Genomic DNA, 19,510 nt, shown 5'->3' on the forward strand with positions numbered 1-19,510 from the left:
ACTTGGCCAAAGTCACACACTGGTTAGTGGGAAGCCAGGATTTGGGCTTCACTCCAGAGCCCAACCCGAGTCTGAATAATACTGGTAGCGGATGGACTTCACTCAGTGATCCTTCAGGCATAATGTGATAAGGAAAATCATTTGATGTACAAAGAGCATTTGTGAGTGCCGACTACATGGTAGGCAGTATGCTAAGAAGCCATACACACACACACATATATACACACATGCACACATACCTGCATATATACATACACATGTTTCTATGTATACACATGTTATTGTTATTATACCATTAAATTATTTAAAAAATTGTGATAAAGTACATATAACATAATTTACCATCTTAACCATTTTGAAGTGTACATTTAAGTGGTACTAAGTACATTCACTAGGCAATAAGGAAGAAATCAATGAACTAACAATGAAAGGATTGTGGATTTAGTTGTGAGACAAGTATGGCGTAGTGTCCTGGTCCCAATTCAAATACCGTGACCTGGGCTGGTGACGTCATCCCAGGTGCCTCATCTCTGAAAGTGGGAGGAGCACCAGTGACCTCGCAAGATTAGAATAGGAATTATACAGGAAGTTACAGATAAAGCACATGGCTCATGGTAGGTCCTCATACCCATTCGTTCCCTCTTGTCCCAGCTTCCCTTGGTGTTGGCTAGTGGACAACTTCCTTTCTGAAGCACCTCACATATTTACCACAGCCTGGCGGATGTCATTATTTCAAAGTCTTTGGCTGTTGAATAGTATACCGCACTATTATACATGGTTGGGTGCCTTGCATTCAAAGGCTTAAAAAACTCTAGCTCGTTTCTTTTCTTTGTCTTACTGAAAGTCTCAGTGGATGGCAACAATGTGAAATGACAGAGGCAGCAGGTTATCTGTTCAGCAGAATTTGTAATAGCAAAAGCTGGAGACAACCCAAGTGTTCCTTTTGTTGGTTGAATGAACTATTGTATGCAGCTATAAAAAGAAATGAAGACTATTTCTCTATACTTTGATGGACTATCTCCAAGGTGAAGAAATGCGTGTTTAGTATGCCACCATTGGTCTCAGGAAGGGAGATCTCTCTCTCTCTCTCTCTCTCTCTCTCTCTCTCTCTCTCTATATATATATATATATATATATATATATATGTTTTTTGGGGGGGGAATTTTATTTGTTGAAAAATTTAAGTCTAAAAAAATCATTACCAATGAGATGAAGAAGGGAGGAAAAGTGGAGGAAAAGGGATAGAATTCAAACTTTTAATATTATATGTTGTTTTACAAACTTGACTTTTGCATCATGGAAATATTTTACTTAAGTATAAAACTAAATGGATTTTTTAAACTCTGTAAAAACAAACACAACTAAGCAAATGAATCTACACGTAAAACCACATGGAGAGGAGAAATCCAAATTTCTCCTAACACAAGGATTTGATGACACGTTCATAGAGGGAAATACTCCGAGGATGAAGAGAGCTTAAAAAAACTTAAGCCCTGGCCGGTGTGGCTCAGTTGGTTCGGTGTCGTTCATCCATGCACCGAAAAGTTCCCGGGTTCGATTCCCGGTCAGGGCACATGTCTGAGTTGTGGGCTCGATCCCTAGTTGGGGATGTGCAAGCGGCAGCCAATGGATGTCTTGCTTTCACATCGATGTTTCTCTCTCTGTCCTTCCCTCTGCCTTCCTCTCTCTATAAAAATCAATAAAAAGCCTTTAAAAATAATCTTAAAACTGTTTACAACCATCCTACTGCAGCTGGTAGTGTTTGTGGAATTACCACTTAGACTACTGTATGCAGATGGAGGAGAACGCCAATGAGTGTTTGCGTTGGTGTCACTGAGAACTGGAATTTGGGGGAGGGGAAAAGGAGGTGCAGATGTAAGATAGATGAGGTTAAGTCAGAGCAAATGTCCTGCCTGTGAAGTGAGTGGCCCTGTGAGTGCATGATATGGATGTGTATCTCCCAGCTCCCCCTCAACCCCCCGGAGTGAAGGCCGAGAGACAGTGAGAACCCCACAGCAACAAGCACTCCCAGGGTCCAGATTGGGTTTCAAAATACCAATTCCTACCAAAATCACATGGCTGAAACCTAGGGGAGAAAATGTGCAAGCCAGGAACATCTTTTCACACCAGGAAGCAAGGAGATTACCAGAACCTACTGAGCTTATGTCCCAAGACTCCGAAGCTTACAGGGCGTTTGACGCCAAGCTGTGGCTCTTACCCCTACACTCTATATATGTGACCTCATTCAGCTGCTGTCTAACTCCTGATAGATAACTATTATCTATTAAATGACAGCTCTGGGAGCTTGAGTCCTCAGGGTCCCCTTTCTTCCAGTGGCATTGCCGGGACTCAGATTTAAGAATATACGGTCCCCAGACTGAGTCTTCCTCTCCAAGCCGCACAATCCCACTGCCTGTCTGCATCAGGCCCAGGAGTGAGTGAGCGCCTGGAGACATGACCTCAATATCCCTGCGCCCAGGTGTGGCTTCCTCGGCCATAAATGGAGATGTGAGGCAAAGCCCAAACCTCCCTCCAGCTGCAGGTGAATGAGGCCGAGGTGGGAGGTGTGGGATGCCTGCTCTCCCTGCCCAACCTTCAGAGCATTCTCCTGCCTGGAGGAGGAGGAAGGGTTGGGCATATCGCTTTTACATACATTTAAGATGGCATTCTCCAACTATTCAGCTATTATATGACCGCCCAGTCTCTCCGGAGATGTGTCATTACAGTGCTCCCACCGGGAGGCTGCTGCGTACCAGGCACCAGTGGGCATTGTCAACAAACACAGGGGGCCTGAGTCACAAAGGGGAACCGGCGGAAGCAGGTAGCAGATCCAGGAATGGGCAGGCTTGATCCAGAAGGACGGGGCCCGACAGGTGCTATGAATGGGTGACACCTGAACCGATGTTCTGCGGGAAGCCTCCTCCAGCAGCCAGGCAGGCGCCACGCCCATGGAGCGGGAACACGCCCGTGTCTGTCTGGCTTTCCTTACTGGTGTTGTGACCTCGAGTGACTTGAGTCTCTGCTCCTGCCTGGGGACCAGATGGATAACAATCCTTTCCCTGTTAGTCTCAGAGGCTTGTTTCCAAAGCAAACCATGCATAGCTCATGACTTTTGAGCATGTACCCTGTGTGCAAAGTGCTGGGATAAGTATGTTAAAGTTACAATCTCATTAAGAACTATAACAACCCTGTATATTATGATCACACCCATTTTATAGGTGAGAAACAGGCTCAGAGTTGAGTAAAGGACTGAAAGCCACACAGCTGGGGTTTGAATCTCATCTGGCCCTGGCCAAGCCTGTGCCTGTACCTGCTGCAGTTATGGGCTGTGATTATGTCATTGCAGAGTCTTCGGAATGTTAAAAAAGTACACTATCGGAAGTCACTTACTCAGACCCTCGCTGCACTTCTATACTCTTACTTTATACACACTCTGAATGGGTTTAGGTTACCTGTGTGCCCCGGACACGTGGAGAGTGGAATAAATTAAATCGGAATGTTGGAATGTTAGAAAGGGACTGAGGAAGGGGTAAGACAGGGCACCCAGCCACGCCTTAAGGTGGCGGAGGAGACAGGAACGTCTTTCTTATTGCGGATTGAGCGCCCCCGCTTGGAACTTGCTCTCTCTGAGGGTTTTCACTTGTCGCCTTAAATCCTGGCTGATGGAGTGCGTATGGTGTTCATAGAATTGCCCTGCCTGACTGTGTCTCCGTAGCCCCCCAGTGGGTTGCCACTTGCATGTCAGCCCCAGGAGTGGTCCCCCGCAACCAGAATCCACTGGGACATGGCAGACACGACCCAGCTCTCTCAGACAGCCCAGTCCAGGAGAGCTAAATCTAGGGATTCTGGGAATGGCTAGACTTTGACATTTGGCTTATGGTTTCACCATCAAACCAGCTAAAATTGAAAAACAAGTCGGAGTCTTATAGCAGGGATGCACCCCCTGCCCCCCACCCCCCACCACCATTGTGTTGCTATGCACACAGTCCTCTCTGTTCTCCTCCAGCTGAGGAAGTGGGAAGGGTGGGCTCGGGAGGCGGGGCTGGGCTGGAAGTCTGCTTCTCTTGCTTCCTTCACCTGTGAAGCGGGATTGACAGTCACTGCCATCGCAGGGTGTGGGTGCTTGAGTGAATGAGAAGTGGAGGTAAGTGCCAGGCACTTAGTAGGAACTCGGTACCTGTGAACCCTTCCCCCCTTGTCTTGCTCGCCAAGCTTATATCACTCTTTCCTCCCCCTTGACTGCACTTCACCACCCCCTTTATGGCAAACAGCTCTAGGTTCTTGAGGTTTGGGTTGTTTCATCCCTGGCTTCTCAGGGTTCGTTGCCTCCCCGTTCCCATGGTGATTTCTCAGTGATCTGTTTCTATTTCTGCTTTAGCTGACGTCTTCCTGTTTTGTTTTGTTTTATTTTGCTTTCTGGTTACTTTTTTGGAAGTGTGCACAGACCAAGGAAAGACAGACAGGAGTCCAGAGGGGAGCATGGGCCGGCAGGGTGTGGCTCTGCAGGGGTTGGGAATCCCCCAGGGATGATATTTCTGTGTCCATGGTCTCGGTTTGCATGGAGAAGTTCTACAGGGACAGCAGGTGACACCAGGTGAAGCCTGCTGAGATGCTCCCATGCAGAATATCTTCTCGCCCCTCTGACTCTTGAGGTCCTTGGACAGCCTGTTCTCAACTCGGCACATGCCCCATGGCATTATTTGGGGCTGCTTTCCTCCGAGAGATTGGAACCTTGGGGCCAGGGGTGGGGTTCTGGACAGTGCTATGCACAGTGCCCCCCAGACCCTGGCAGAGGAGAGGCTCAGAGGGAAGTGGCATCATTTGGGTAGGCGCTTTATCTACTCGGGACACATCAGTGACGAAGCACTTCCTATGGTTACGTAAGGCCATGAGCAAAACGCTGCCCAATAATAAAGAAATGATTCTTCCAAATGCCCTGCTTAGGTGTTCCTACCTTTTTAGAAGTGAGGAAACTGAGACTCAGGGAGATAAGCAACATGGCCAAGGCCACCAGCTGCCGAGAGGCAGAGGCGGGACTGGAACCCCGGCTCAGCTGGTCTGGCACCCAAGTGTCTGCATGCACAGCTCTGGTAGTCACAATTTCATCCAGGCCACGGAACTGGGAGGGAGCCGTTTCCCTCAAGCAGAAATCAGAAGCTCTGTGGGTCTGTTTGTTTTGTTTTAAGGACAATGGTCTCTTTGAAAGAGCTATCCTGAAGCCGTATTGTTTACCATCTTCTCCAGCTTCGTGTTTTATGAAGTGGCCTATATTAGGAATTGATTTTTGGGAATCAACAGCTTGCTGCAAGTAGCTACTAGTCATGTGCTGCAAAGAAGAGTGAGCTTTACGACAGCGGGAGATGCCAGGCAACCAAAGGCAGGCCGAGCAGAAGGTCAGATTACCTGCTGTCCGTGGTAGAACACAGCGAGGAGGAACATGGCCATCAGCAGCAGCGACGCCTCCTTGGTCCCCAGGAAATCTCTGTTGGAAGAAGAAATGCAAATGGCAACCATGAAGGGACTTCAGGGACACGAGATAGGAAACTGAGGCTCAGAAAGGAGCAGCATTAAAAGAAAGAGCACCCGCTAGTTCATAGAGGCAGCTGGGGGTGGGGGGTTCCACTTAGGCTAATTCAGAAATCCGTTGGCCCCCAAGGGCACGAGGTCACTTAGGTCACACCTGGGGGAAGCCTGTGGCGTCTAGCATTCAGACAGTGCGCTCACATGTATAATGTCGTCTCTCAGATGGAGAGACGGACTGGTGGCTGCCAGAGGGGGGAGGGGCTGGGGACTGAGTGTAAAAGCTGAAGAGATTGAGAAGTACACATTGGTAGTTGTGGAATAGCCATGGGGATGTAAAGTACAGCCTAGGCCAGTGGTCGGCAAACTGCGGCTTGTGAGCCACATGTGGCTCTTTGGCCCCTTGAGTGTGGCTCTTCCACAAAATACCGACTTCTGCGCATGGGCCACGAAGTGGCTCTCGAGCCGCAGTTTGCTGACCACTGGGCCCTCGGCAGTGGTTCTCAACCTTGGCTGCACATTAGAATCACCTGGGAATCTTTTTAAAATCCCGATTTCTGGGCCTCATCCTCCGGAAATTCTGTTTCTTTGTTACTGATGTTGTGGCCCCACCCCATAACAAAGAAACAGAATTTCCAGAGGATGAGGCCCAGAAATCGGGATTTTAAAAAGATTCCCAGGTGATTCTAATGTGCAGCCAAGGTTGAGAACCACTGGCCTAGGGAATAGAGTCAATAATACTTTAGTAACTGTGTTTGCTGCCAGGTGGGTACTGTAAATATTGGGGGTGGGGGTGGGGAGTATCTGATTGTCTAACCATTGTGCTGTACACCTGAAAGTAATCCCAAAAAATACTGAAAAAAAATCTATTTGCGGGACACTTTTTCTACATTTCAAAGAGCCCTTAGACTTTCTGGTCACAAAAATGCACATGAAGACTTTTCTTAGAAGTCATCCCGTTTAAGAGGCAGGTGGCAGGGGGCGGGAGGTGCTTGCTCCCTGCGGCTCCCTGTCCTCAGCGCTGTAGGAATCACACTTAGATTCTTCCATCAGTTGTGTCAAGGGGACACTGTTTGATTCTGTCAATTCTGAAATTCTTACATCTGTTCTCTGAGTCCGGCACTGTTGTTACCCCCATTTCAAGCCCTGTGTCCTTCAGTAAAGGCTTTGTTCCACGTGTCACTGTGTCAGCTTTCACACTCCATCCAGTCCTTCCTGAGGCACAAGCTGCTGGTCGCTGACCGGCCTCTCCGGGCTCTCAAGAGGAGCGAGCAGGAGGGCAGCTGAAGACGGCCAGCAGCCAGTGTACACTTACACGCTGACCTGACCTTCAGCCATCATAGAAATTCAGAAGGCGGCCAGGGAATCTCTTGTTTGATTCCAAATGTTCCTCTCTTTCATTTCGGCACCATATGAAGCCTTTCTCAGGACAACCTCGGGCAGGAGGCGGAGAGTTTGGTGGAGCTTTGCATGTGGGCACAGGTGTCTTGTGGAAATGAATAGTCCCCCCAACAGGCTTCCACTGCTGAAGAAGAAAACACCAAATAAAAATGCTCAAGGCAAGTCATCTTAATAGGAGATTTTTTTCAGTATTATTTTGTATTAGTTTTAGGTGCACAGCATAGTGTTTAGACAATCATATACTCTACAAAGTGACCCCACCCGATATTTCCAGTACCTACCATGCACTGTCATAGTTATTAAAGTATTATTGACAGTATTAGAGACCTGCTGCATGAAATTTGTTCACTGGAGTGGGGGGGGGGCGGGATTCCCTCAGCCTGGCCTATGCCCTCTTGCAGTCCGGGACCCCTTGGGGGTGTCCACCTGCCAGCTTGTGGCTGGATGGCCTTCTGCTGCTGCACGGCCTGCTGCTTCACAGCCTGCTGCTTGAGCATCAGCAGCTGCTGCATGTGCACGGGCTGGGCCATCATGGTTTGTCCTGCGAACACCGAGTGGGTGAGTCAAGTGCAGAGGCAGGCTCAACCTGAGTTCTCTGTGCTTCCCTGAGTCACTGAGTTGTTCAGACTGACTGCCTTCTACAGAGAACAGCACCAGGATAGGGCCTAAGCCGGCAGTTGGACATCCCTGTCGCAGTCCGGGACCCCTTGGGGAATGTAGCAGTGCGCCAAGCAGCAGGTGGCCAGGGAGGAGCCCGGATTGGGGTGGGTGCCGTGCTACTTGTGCTCATCTTGGCCCACAGCGCCTGCTGCTGCAGCTTGCCCCTCGGTAGTTCTGCCACGGCGTTGGGAGAGGCTCTTGCTATGGCAGCTGCACTCGCCAGCCGTGAGCCCAGCTTCTGGCTAAGTGGCACCCCCCCTGTGGGAGTGCACTGACTACCAGGGGGCAGCTCCTGCATTGAGCGCCTTCCCCCTCATGGTCAGTGTGCATCTTAGTGACCGGTTGTTCCGTCATAACGGTCACTTAGGCTTTTATATTTATAGGTAGATTGCCTATGCTGTACTTTACATCTGTGGATGTTGTGACTTGCTTCCCATCACCTCCTGTTTTATCCCCCAGGTTTCTCCATCTCAGGCAATTGCCCCCTCATCCATTCACCCAGGTGCTTGAGCCAAAACCAAAAAATAAAACCGGGAGTGAGGCATCACCACTCCGTTATCCCAATCCTGTCCACTCTTCCACCAAAATATATCCTCAGTCCTCCCACTTCTCTCCCCCTCTTCCTCCAGCACTTAAGTCCAGCCACCATGATTCCCAGTAGCCCCCTAATGTTACTGTCTACAATCTATTTTCTTACATGGCTGCCAGAATATTTATTATCACTAAAGCCAGATCACGTCACTCACTTGTTTTATCGCCTCCCAATCATGAGCACACAAAAACTGAGAACTCACTCAAAATAACTTAACTCTGGTGTGGCTCAGGGACATAATGGGGCCATGGTACACGAGATGCAGTGTTTAGAGGAAGGTAGTGAGTGTTAATGTGGCTGCACCCAGGCGATGCCACCTTTCCCTTTTCTATTCTTGCTGGAGGCCAGTTGGAGTAGCACAGGGCTCAGGGAAATGGGGGCAGCTTCTAGCCGAGCTTTATGCTAAAAGACCCCCGGCTTATACAGAGCCAGGCCCAGCTCAGTGCTCTAGGTGGAACGGGTATATAGCGCTGGAAATATGCTCTCTCATGGGGAGGTATTCAGATTTATGAATTTCTAGTTCCGTCTGCCTTTTTAAGAGATCAGATGCTAATAATAGATGATACTCATTATTGTGTTTCTTTTCTATAGCCCCAGCAAATCACATAATTATTGAGCATTTGCATGCCAGGGACATGCTGGGATACAGAAATGAAGAAGGCACATTGTCTTTGTGCTCAAAAGAGTCCACTAAAAAAGAATAGAGAATCAAACAGACAAATAATTTTGTAACATGATAGACTCCATAGTAGGAATACATCCTCGTTGCCATGGGAATGAATAGAATGTAGCTTAGGAGGACTCAAAAGCTCAGTCTTAAAGGATGGCAAGTCTTGGGAGGTCAGGGTGAGATGGGCTTTATAGGTACGGGACATATATCTTGCTTAGCTAGCGGTTGACAAGCCTCTAGAGTTAGGGTGAGAAGTAAATGTCAAATGCCAAGTTTGAGGCCATAGTCAGTGAGCAGGAGAAAGTGCTCAGATCTACTGGAGCTGTTCACTACCACCAATGCTGAAGTAAAGAGGGTTGGACTGTGAACCCCATATTGTCATCCAGCATTTAGGACTAGGATTCATTCATTCATTCATTCATCATTCATTTATTTCTTCACTCACAGTCACTACAGTGCTTATTTTGGGGGGAGCGATAGGGATATTTTAGTACCACTCTTTTCTCCATGTCACTTAATTCTTTGGCCCCTGAAGTTTGAGGACTCCTGAAAAAATAATTAATGACATTAGCTTTGTACTCATGCAGACCCAGGTTCCAATCTCAGCTCTGTTAATGACCAGTTGTTTGACCTTGGACAAGACACTCTATACCTCTGAGCTTCAGTTCACTGCCCATTGTGAAAGACTGATAGCATTTACCTCCATAACTGGAGGAGTAAATGAGCAAGTCTTGGTGATGTGCTGGGCATGGTGCATGGCCCATGTCTCCCTCCCTCTCTCCACCCCATAAAGCTCCCAGCTCATGATCTTGCTGCTGGTAGTGGTGCTTTACAAAATCACTGGTTCACCGGGCTTAGTTTGAATGGGAAATGTCATTTGTTCAGCTCCCCCTGAATGCAGCCCAAATTCCTGCTCTGCTGCCACTTCTAATATCCTTTTCTTTGTGATGCAGATGCTTTTTTAAGCCCGAGAATTTATCACTTAAAACATACTTTCAAGAGGAAACATAAATACCTCTTGAATCATTCTGAAAGCAGTGATGACTAGGTCAAATTCAGAAGAAAAGTAAAAGGAAATTATGAATGGTCTTTGAGTCTTTCTGATGTCCTTCAGATGGAAAAAATATGGTCTGAGTAGAGACTGCAGAAGATGCATAGTAAGTCAGCCAGGTCAAGGGACATCCAGAAAGAATTGTGATTTGAATTCAGAAGAAAAATATTTTTGTAGCTTCTATGGTTATAGGCTGAAATCATACAAAATTATGATACTTTGCTTGATATTAGGTGGTAGAGACTAAACTAAGGACATTTTGAACTAATTTATTTGTGTTAATAAATAATTGAATTAATACTACCACCTCCCTATGTTAATAGAAAAGAACATAATTAAGTGAAAACACATGTGGGATAATGTCATTTTCAGGGTAATGACAATCTTTAGAGACATTTTATCAGATGTCTCATAAAAATTAGTATTTAATTTGAGTGTTTACTCATCATAGAAATATTTATGCCAATTGTAGTGAATTTGGAAGCTGATAAAAATTCACAAATAAAACAATAAAAATTGTCCTTAAGCCTACCATTCAGAGAAAACAATAGTTAATTAATATTTTGGGGTCCATTAAGTGAACAATGTCCACTATTATTAACATTGCTACAGTCAAATTATAATCAGAACCTACAAGTGTGGGATCTGTTAAAGGTGAAGGAGTCATAAATTATTAGGTTAAGAGGAGACCTGAGCTGTGATCAATCCAAACTTTAACTCAGTAATTAATCTGTAATTAATATAAACGATGGAACTGAAAACTAAAGATTTTGCCTAGACTTGTAAGCTAGAGAGCCCCTCAGCTGAGAAATACACTAATCTTCAAACGGTCCCCAGGTTTCCCTAACTCCACCTCCATTATTTCCCACAGGAAGCTGGGCACTTTCTGAACACGCGATGGCGGGCACTTACTCTCCACTGTGGTTCAGGTTGTCATAGCGCAGGAAGAGACCTGAGTAGATGGTCTCGGTCAGCAGGGCGTAGATGGCGATCATAATGAGCAGCACGGCCAGCTTCAGGACAGAGTTGAGTCGGAGGAAAACCGCACAGGTCACCATGGCCAACACGCCCGTGAAGACGAAGTACTGGAAGCAGAGAATGTAGGTGGTCAGGCTCAGTGGGAAGGTGGGGGTTCACTCTCCCACTCACGGATGCCAGTAGTCTCCTTGTACAGATGTTTGCCGAGCGTCTCCATTTGGAGGTCTCAGCCATCCTCAATTCAGCAGCTCCACATTGAACTCATCATTTCATTACCACCTCCCCAAGACTCTGTTCCCTGTTTTGGGGGGGACTTTACACACCATCCCTTAAGCCAGAAACCTTGATCTCATCTCTGTGCCTTCCTTTTCCCCACATTCCACAGTCAGGTCATCCTAAGTTAGAATCCACTTCCTCCCTGGATCTCGCATCCAGCCAGCTTTCTCCTGCCACCTGCTTCTGTTTAGTTCGCACCTACAGTTTTGGAACAGTGTTCTGGCAGCTTTGCCTGCTTCCTGCCCCCAGGCCCCCCGGATGCAGACTGTCATTCTACCCAGTGTTTCTAAAGCACAGACCGGATCATGTCACTCCTTAACTTGAAGCCCTTTTATTGCTCCCCATTCCTTCCAAGTCTCTTCTCCTTTCTGAACAGCAGAGCTCTCCAGGCCTCATATAGCGGATGCCCTTGCACTTTCCAAACCCCAATGTGTGGCCCAGCCTCACTCCGACCAGCTGTTCGCCTGCTCTCCCAGGCCTCAGTGCTCTGTACTCCCCATGTGCTGTCGCTCAAATCTCATCCGGGCGACCGAGCCTAACTCCTCGACAAACTCAGTGTCCTCTCTCTGAGAAGCTTTCCTGCACATCTCCAGGTGCTTCTGGATATGGCCTCATTCCTGCACAGCGCCCTTTCTAGCCCAGCGTAACATCTGTCACCTGTATTAGAAATGGCTGTTCAAATGGCCAGTTTAGAGCCACTCAATGGCTGGATGATTCCAGGGGCTCCCATCTATTAGTCTGCCCAGCCGGATTTCAGCTTCTGTAGGAAGCTCCTCAATCTATTTCTCTGACAGAAGTATCCCAATATCGCATTTGGGATGGTTGGTTTAGATTCTGACTATTCAGTGGGGAAAAGAACCAGACCTGTGTCATCAAAGACCCACTTGGTGGCAGTACTTTGCTCTTTGTACCCACTTTCTCTTATAATTTTCAAAATAACATCAGTCAAGATGAGAATCATAATTTCCACTTTGCAGGTGAAGAAACGGAGGCTCACAGAGCTTAAGTAAATTGTTTAACTTCTCTTAGCTAGAAAGTGACACACGAAGACCTCGATACAACCTGTCCTTGTAAAGGTGACTCTGGCAAGTACACTGGGCTTGGCCATTTCTAAAGTCCATTCCTGTTTTGCTATATGCGGCTCTTTATAACAACTTGTCTTTTCCCTCCTACTACATGGAGAGGCTATTTCTGTATGAGCCAAGGAGATAGGTAAGAATTTCCAGAAATTCCCTGAGAAACTACTGAACACATGTTTATTTGACTTCTTAAAGCAGACTGACTCATTCATGTATACTTGTCAGAAATGTTGATATAAAACAATGTGGACAGCACCCTGACTGAGTTCCCAATGGGGGCGAAGGCCTGTGCCTTTAGGGTGCACGGGATGGACTCAGAAATGATCGACTGTCCCTGCTCTCAAGAAGCCCAGGGTCTGGGGCGTCCTTTATCCTCGTCTCTTCCTTTCCCAACCAGCCCAGTTATGTCCTCATCTCAAATGGAGTGAATAAGCTTTCTTCACTTCTCCAAGGTCTTCCCTGGCCAGGTTTGCAGGGAACTCATTTTGATACATTTGTGCAGGAAGCTGCGAGTGAAGTGAGCAGGTGAGAAGTTCATTCTCAAGTGTGTTTTCTCCATGCAGAGAAACTTCCAAGATCTTCCATTTTCCCAAATGGAGGAAAGAGGAGTAGATCCGAGGGTTCCAAGTTCATTGTTATCTACATCACGTGAAGGGTTGCCCATGGCTTTGCCAATGCCAGTTATGCGTCACTTACTAGGTCAAAAGTCATCAAAATGATCATGCCCTTAAGCAAAACGTTATTAAAAATTTTAAATGCAGTGAGTATTTATGGAGTGCCTGCTGTAGTCAAGGCATGGTGGTAGATTCTGGGAATTCAAAGCTAAGAGGTAGCCAGGCCTAGTATGTGAAGCAGGCACGGAAATGCCAACGGTACTTCACTGTGGAAAATGTTCTGGCAGCAATGGGAGCTCATGTGATGGGGACATAGAGACAGGAGAAGTAAGAACTAAAATTATAATAGAAATAAATTAAAATAAATATTTATTGGGTATGCATTCTGTGCCAGGTCCTCCATGAATGACCTTATATACTTCGTCTTAATTAATTTTTAAAATGGCCCAAGGACAGATGCTCGGGGTAATTCTTGCACACTGCCCAGCAAGGCCCTTCTGATGATGCTACACAATGTGCCTGAATTACAAGGCTTTTCAGTCTGGCTGGCAGGGAGAAAAACAACCCCTTTCCAGCACTGTGTGAGCCCCAGGCATGGATCCTTCCAGACGGCTCTCCCCCAAGCACCAGGTGGTTCCCTCACCTGCACTGGTGGAACCCTTTGTGGATCTCTGGGTTCCTCTGTGCAGCTCTCTTCCCTCTGTCCTGCAAACTCTAGCCCCTTGGTCTCCCCAGACTCTCAGCTATGTCTTCCCAAATCAGGTGCCACCTGGCTTTCCCCAGCCTGAGCCATAGCCTGAAAGGTGGCCTACAGCAGCCACACAGCTCAGGAACCACAGGGCTCATTCCATGGGCTTCCGGCTTCTCTGGGGTCACTGTCTGATGCCCAGTTTGTTTGCTTTTAGTAGTTTCAGGTTCGAAGGTAAAATATCTCTCTGCTACTTCATTTGAAATAGACCTCCCCCCCTTCTACTTTATGCATTTTATTTTTTTTTTAAAAATTTATCTTTATTGTTGAAAGTAATACAGATGTACCCTTTTCCCCCCATTGTCCCCTTCTAGCTGCACCCCCCCTCCGCCCCCGGCCCCAGGCCTTCACTACACTATTGTCTGTGTCCATAGGTTATGCATATATGCATACAAGTTCTTTGGTTGATCTCTTCCCACCCACCCACCCCCTCCATCCCCCTGAGATTCGACAGTCTGTTCCATGCTTCTATGTCTCTGGATCTATTTTGTTCATCAGTTTATTTTGTTCATTAGATTCCACATATGAGTGAGATCATGTGATACTTATCTTTCTCTGACTGGCTTATTTTGTGTTTTTTCTTTCTTTGTGTGTGTGTGTGTGTGTGTGTGTGTGTGTGTGTGTGTTTTAGAAGAATTACTAAGCACACATTGTGGGCTCTGTCCCTTGAGTAATCTTGAATAACTATAAATATTGTCAGTTGTCCTCAAAGTAGTTTATAAATGTGACGGGCTGGGAAGAATGTTCTAGGCAGATAAATACATTGCAGAAAGGACGGAGTGTGAGTTCGAAGATGATGCCAGAGGGTCTGTGAAATGGCAGGAAGAGGTCTGAAGGGACTGGGTCCTCCAGAGAATGCCTTTTGGCAAAGCGGGGGTTGAAGGCTGGGTGGGACCCAAAAGCATGGGAAGGAAATGGGAGAAAAGCACCAGGATGAGAAGACACAGGTAATTACACTCCCGGGGGCCCTTTAAAACGACAGACAGCTCCGAATGCTCTCGCAATATAGTTAGCTGTTTATCCGGATCTGCCGGAGCCTGTAATCAAGGGCCTGCTTTCTAAGATGGTCTTCCCGTCAAACCGCTTGAGAACTGCCTTCAGGCGCCTGAGATAATGACATGGTGGGTTTGTGCATGTGATTTGCATTCACTTTGCAGACCTGTGTCTCTCTGCTGTCCCCTTGGCTACTTCTCCACTCACAGTTGGCACATGGCTTTCTTGGCTGTCATTTCCTGCATCTTCACTTCTTTTTCAGTAATTGGCAAGCTACAGTTCAGAACGAAATTCTACTTTGCACTATAATTGTAACAACCTCTTTTGTTTATATCACATCATCCAGTTTAATAACGAGCCTTTGGACTGAGTATCATTTCTCATGGGATCAGAGGTCAGAGACAAAGATGCGGAAACAGTGCTCAGAGAGATGAAGCGATTTGCTTGGGGACACACTTGTGAGGGGTGGGAAGGGGTGTGTAGATGAGGCCTTTCAGAAGGTCTGAATGTCTGATTCCTTCCAGTTTGCTAGACAAATCCTTAGGTAGGGAGCCACGGCCACAGACATCAGGATGGCAAGTGGTGGGGCAAACTGGGTCGTCATAGTAGCTGGGGATGGACACAGCCCAGCTGCCCATCTTTTTGACCAGTGGGATTCCTGCACCAGAGAGAGATCAGTAGCTGGCATCAGTATATGGTCTCTAAAGAGCCAGGCCGTAAATATTGTTGGCCTAGTGGACCACACCATCTCTGTTGTGATTACTCAACTCTGCCATTGTCCTATAGAAGCAGCCATAGAAAATTGGTAAGAAATGGGTGCGGCTGGGCCCATTTGTAAATTTTATTTACAGAACAGGTGGCTGGCAGAGTCTGGCCTGTGGGCATAGTTTGCTGATTCTGAACAAGGTGATTCTTTGGTTGTGGGAGGACAGTATGGAACTCTGATTTGTTTATTTTATCTCACTTTTTAACATTCTTGTTTTTGAGTATGTTTCATAGTGCACATGATATGTCAGCACTGATACAGGTGTGTCACTTGTAGTAAACATGTATGGGCAGTGCAGGCTCAGAAGCTTGTACTAGAGGTGATAAATCATTCACAGCTGACATTTAATGAGCAGATCCTTTGGGTCAGGCATTGCTCTAAACATGTTACATGTATGAATTTACTTAATCCTCACAGCCACCCATGAGGAAGGGACTACTTTCACCCTCCCTTTACAGATCAAGTAACTGAGGCACAGAGATGAAGCTATGTGATCCAAAAGCCTACGCACCATGAGTGCTGTGGTCCTGAGTTTGGGAGTTCAGGTTTGGGGCCCAGAGTATGTAGTGTTGGTTTAGAACAGGGGTGAGCAACGTCTGGCCCAAGGACCGTGTAGGGCCCACAAAATCATTTGGTCTGGTCCTGCCAAGGCATTAGGATTGAGTTAATTAAATGTTTAACCAAATATAGCAAGCTGATTTTTAAGTTCATAATTTTGTATGGCTTGCAAATGATGTTATAATATCCATATGGCCCTTGCCAGAGAAAAGTCTCTCCTCCCCCCCTCCCCCCCCACCGCTGGTCTAGAATGACACGGAAGTCCAGATTAAATAGTTCATGAACATCCACTCATGTCAGACGTCATGTTAGAAACGCAGCATTTGCTAGCTCCTCTAGGTAGTCGCCATGAGAACGTGCTGTTCCTTAACTCCACAATAGCCACGTGAAGAAGCTATTATTTTCCCCACTATACAGACAAGGAAGCTGAGGTTCAGAGAGAGTAAGAATTGATTCAAGATTCCTCTGCTAGCAAGTGAAGAGGCTCTGTTGGGAGTGAAATCCAGCTTCTGCCTAGCTCTAAATATCCCACTCTTGGCCAACTCACTGCCTCTTGGGTCCCTCCTTAAGTCCTCCAAATTCTTGAGGTGTTGGTGTCCCAAGGAGTCCATGACCTCAGAGATCACTCATTACTTGGTGGAGGGAGTCCCAGAGCACGTGGTCTGTCCTGTGCAGCCCTGAACTTCCTTAACATGAGCCTAGTTCTTCCCTAGGGTTTGAGCCTGGGTTCAGACGTATGGGCTCAGGATATGCCAGGCATGGTTTGCATTGCAGTAGCGAGTCTTGTTAACAGATAGGAAGAGAAGGATGAAAAGAAGGAAGGACGGAAAAGAGTGAGGAAGAATGGGAGTCAGGCAGGATTGGCACTGAGCAAGGTACTTTCTAAGCTTTCGTTTCATTATCTATAAAGTGGAGATGGTCACAGCCTCTACCCCAGACATCTTGACTCAATGATGTTCTGCATATCAAGTAGATAGGTGCTCTGCACCTGGGGACCGGGGCGAGGCATTCTCTCCTTTGTAGACATTTCTCACACCCATTCTGGGGCCTAGGTGAGACACAGAGAGCCTTTCCCCCACCCACATAGTGGAGAGAGTCTGAGAGAACAAGAGTCCACTTAGCGTCCTGAGAGTATGGCATTGGCTGGGCTCTGCTGGGACTCCCAGCTATCCTCCCTCTCGGCCCAGGACTTGTGTCCTAACGTGTAAAGGTCTAGGCTATGACTAGTGGAGCCTAAGCTTGTACTTTGCCCGGCCCCGTAGGTTGACCCTGATACCCAGGACCACACCAGTGGTTCTGTCACCAAGAGAGGGTCAGACTTATATTACGATGGTGGGTGTGATGTCGGGACACCTCCTGACCCTGTCTGCACCTCCATGCACTGTCTACACCACTTTTATTTAAGTTTAGTTGTGTTCTGCTTTTGTGAATCACTAGCTCCTTCTTCCTCTCTCCCTTCCTTCCTTCCTTCCTTCCTTCCTTCCTTCCTTCCTTCCTTCCTTCCTTCCTCCCTCCCTCCCTCCCTCCCTCCCTCCCTCCCTCCCTTCCTTCCTTTGTTCCTTCTTTCCTCCCCTTCCCTTTATTCCTTCCTTTCTTCTCCCTCCCTCCCTTCTTTCCTTCTTCCTCCCTCCCTCCCTCCCTCCCTCCCTCCCTCCCTCCCTTCCTTCCTTCCTTCCTTCCTTCCTTCCTTCCTTCCTTTTTTCCCTACCTTCTCTGCTCCTTTCCTTCTATCTCCCTTCCTTCCTTCCTTCCTTCCTTCCTTCCTTCCTTCCTTCCTTCCTTCCATCCATCCATCCATCCATCTTTCCAGCTTTCCTTTTCCAATACCACAAACACCCTTTGAGCAATAACTCTGTGCTCTGTCTTCTATTAATGACCGGGCACCTCTGCTTTAGGATCTTAAGATGAGTTGGTGGAAATGAATAGGGGAGGAGGAGACAGAGGGGAAGAGAGAAATGAGTAGAGGGAAAGGTGAAGAGGGAAGACATGGAGGAGAAGGAAGAGGAAGAGAGACATGGGGAAAGGGCAGCAATGGGAAAGAGGCAGAGGAGGGAGCAGGAAGAGAAAGGGGACAGCAGAGGAGACAAGGAGAGAAGGGAAGGCAGAGAAGGGGAAGAAGGACAAAGAAGGAGGAAGAGGCAGAAGAAGGAAACAGGCCTCCGGGTGCCCTTGGAGGCCCTTCCCCAGTCCTGCTTGGTTGGAGCTGGTGGAGATGTCTAGGCCCAGGTCTTGCCCAGGGGGCTTGTGAATAAATACCTCTGGGTAGGAGCAGATATCTGTAAACACAGCTGAGGAATTGAAAGTCAGGTTCTTCAAGGGTATCGACTTGTCAAAATCACACCACAGCTGCGGATTAAAAAAAAAAAAAGAACAACAAAAAAACAAAAAACACAGGAACAACAAAGTCAGTGTGAGTGCTGGAAAAGGCGTCCTGTGCTATGGGCGCTGGGCTTCAGCAAGAGCCTGGGGCGGACCAGGCCCGAGGGGCATCACTGTGCCTGGCAGTGCCAGCGGGGTCTTCTCTTTCACTTTACAGAAGGCACTGGCTCAGGGCATTGGCAACCCAGTGAGGACAGCGGGGAAGACTGCTCTGTGGCCCCATCACGGAGGGTCACCGGAGTGTGCCCGGGGCTCAGAAGAGAGCAGCTGGATGGCAGGAGGCCCGGGTGTGCTCACAGCCTGTCTCCACCTCAGCAGCTGGGACCCGAGGGGCACATGTTCCGTACAGACTCTCAGCACCGGGGTGGTGGGAAATTCGGAGCCCAGACATTTTGCAGGTGATGTTCATGGCGCTCAGAAAAGAACAGCTCCCATTGGCTGAATACCTCCTCTGTGCCAGACACTTTGTACAAAATCTCCCTCACAATCCCCGTGTGATGCTGCTGCTCTTCTTATCCCCATTTACAACTGAAAAATAGGAAACTCTGAGAAGGAAAGTAACTTGTCCAGGGTCACCGAGCTGATAAGCGGTGGAGCTTAGATTTGAACGCAGGTCTATCTGACTCCAACGCCTCAGAACCTCCACCCACACCACTGTGGCATGGCTGGCCCCAAGGGTAACCCTGACCTTGAGTCTCTGGACTGATTGTCCAATTCTGCACCCCAGAGGTATCTGATTTGTCAAGACTAAGGTCCCAGCTACAACTCTGCATGGTGTGATCAATGGTCCTATGCACGTCCACCTTCAAGTACCACAATCTCACATCAAATACTCATGTGACGCTGGATTTAATTAGACTATGATTCCCCTTTTCTTTATCCCATTGAGTCCTTTACTTCAAGGCCGGCCGTAGAGCTTGAGCAGCATAGACTCTAAGTAAATACTAGGCCAACTTGCACAATACATTTCAGGTCATATAATCTTGTACTCATTTTCCTCATTCCTCTGTCTCCTCCTCGCCTATTCATTTCCCCCAGCTCATCTTAAAATCTTAAAGCAGGTGTATCCACGCCTGAACTCATGGATGCCCTCCTCAGACTCAAGGGGCCTGGTGATGGTTTCAGCCACCAGATGACACCTCCACTAGCCTCTCTCCACATGCCAAGTTCAAACCCTGGGATCAGACAAACCACTCCTACCCTCCGCTCGGTCCCTAAGTCATAG

The 19,510-nt window shown here is 47.6% G+C and overlaps 1 protein-coding gene across 3 annotated transcripts in view; it reads right to left on the bottom strand.

The window, feature by feature from the left end:
• ADCY8 (adenylate cyclase 8) overlaps nt 1-19,510 on the bottom strand; it is a 136,616-nt gene that overhangs the window by 13,069 nt on the left and 104,037 nt on the right. For 2 of the 3 annotated variants that reach the window (XM_070392349.1, XM_070392347.1), the window contains 3 exons: nt 18,163-18,252; nt 10,807-10,979; nt 5,404-5,482 (listed from right to left, as the gene is read on the bottom strand). In XM_070392349.1, coding sequence (XP_070248450.1) covers nt 5,404-5,482; nt 10,807-10,979; nt 18,163-18,252 — 342 coding nt within the window. The remainder of the gene's footprint in view (nt 1-5,403; nt 5,483-10,806; nt 10,980-18,162; nt 18,253-19,510) is intronic. The other variant, XM_070392348.1, reaches the window with a different exon arrangement.

Source organism: Myotis yumanensis, unplaced genomic scaffold (assembly GCF_028538775.1).
Source record: "Myotis yumanensis isolate MYYU_CA2020_CCGP unplaced genomic scaffold, mMyoYum1.0.hap1 SCAF_15, whole genome shotgun sequence".
In the NCBI taxonomy this organism is placed as follows: Eukaryota; Metazoa; Chordata; class Mammalia; order Chiroptera; family Vespertilionidae; genus Myotis; species Myotis yumanensis.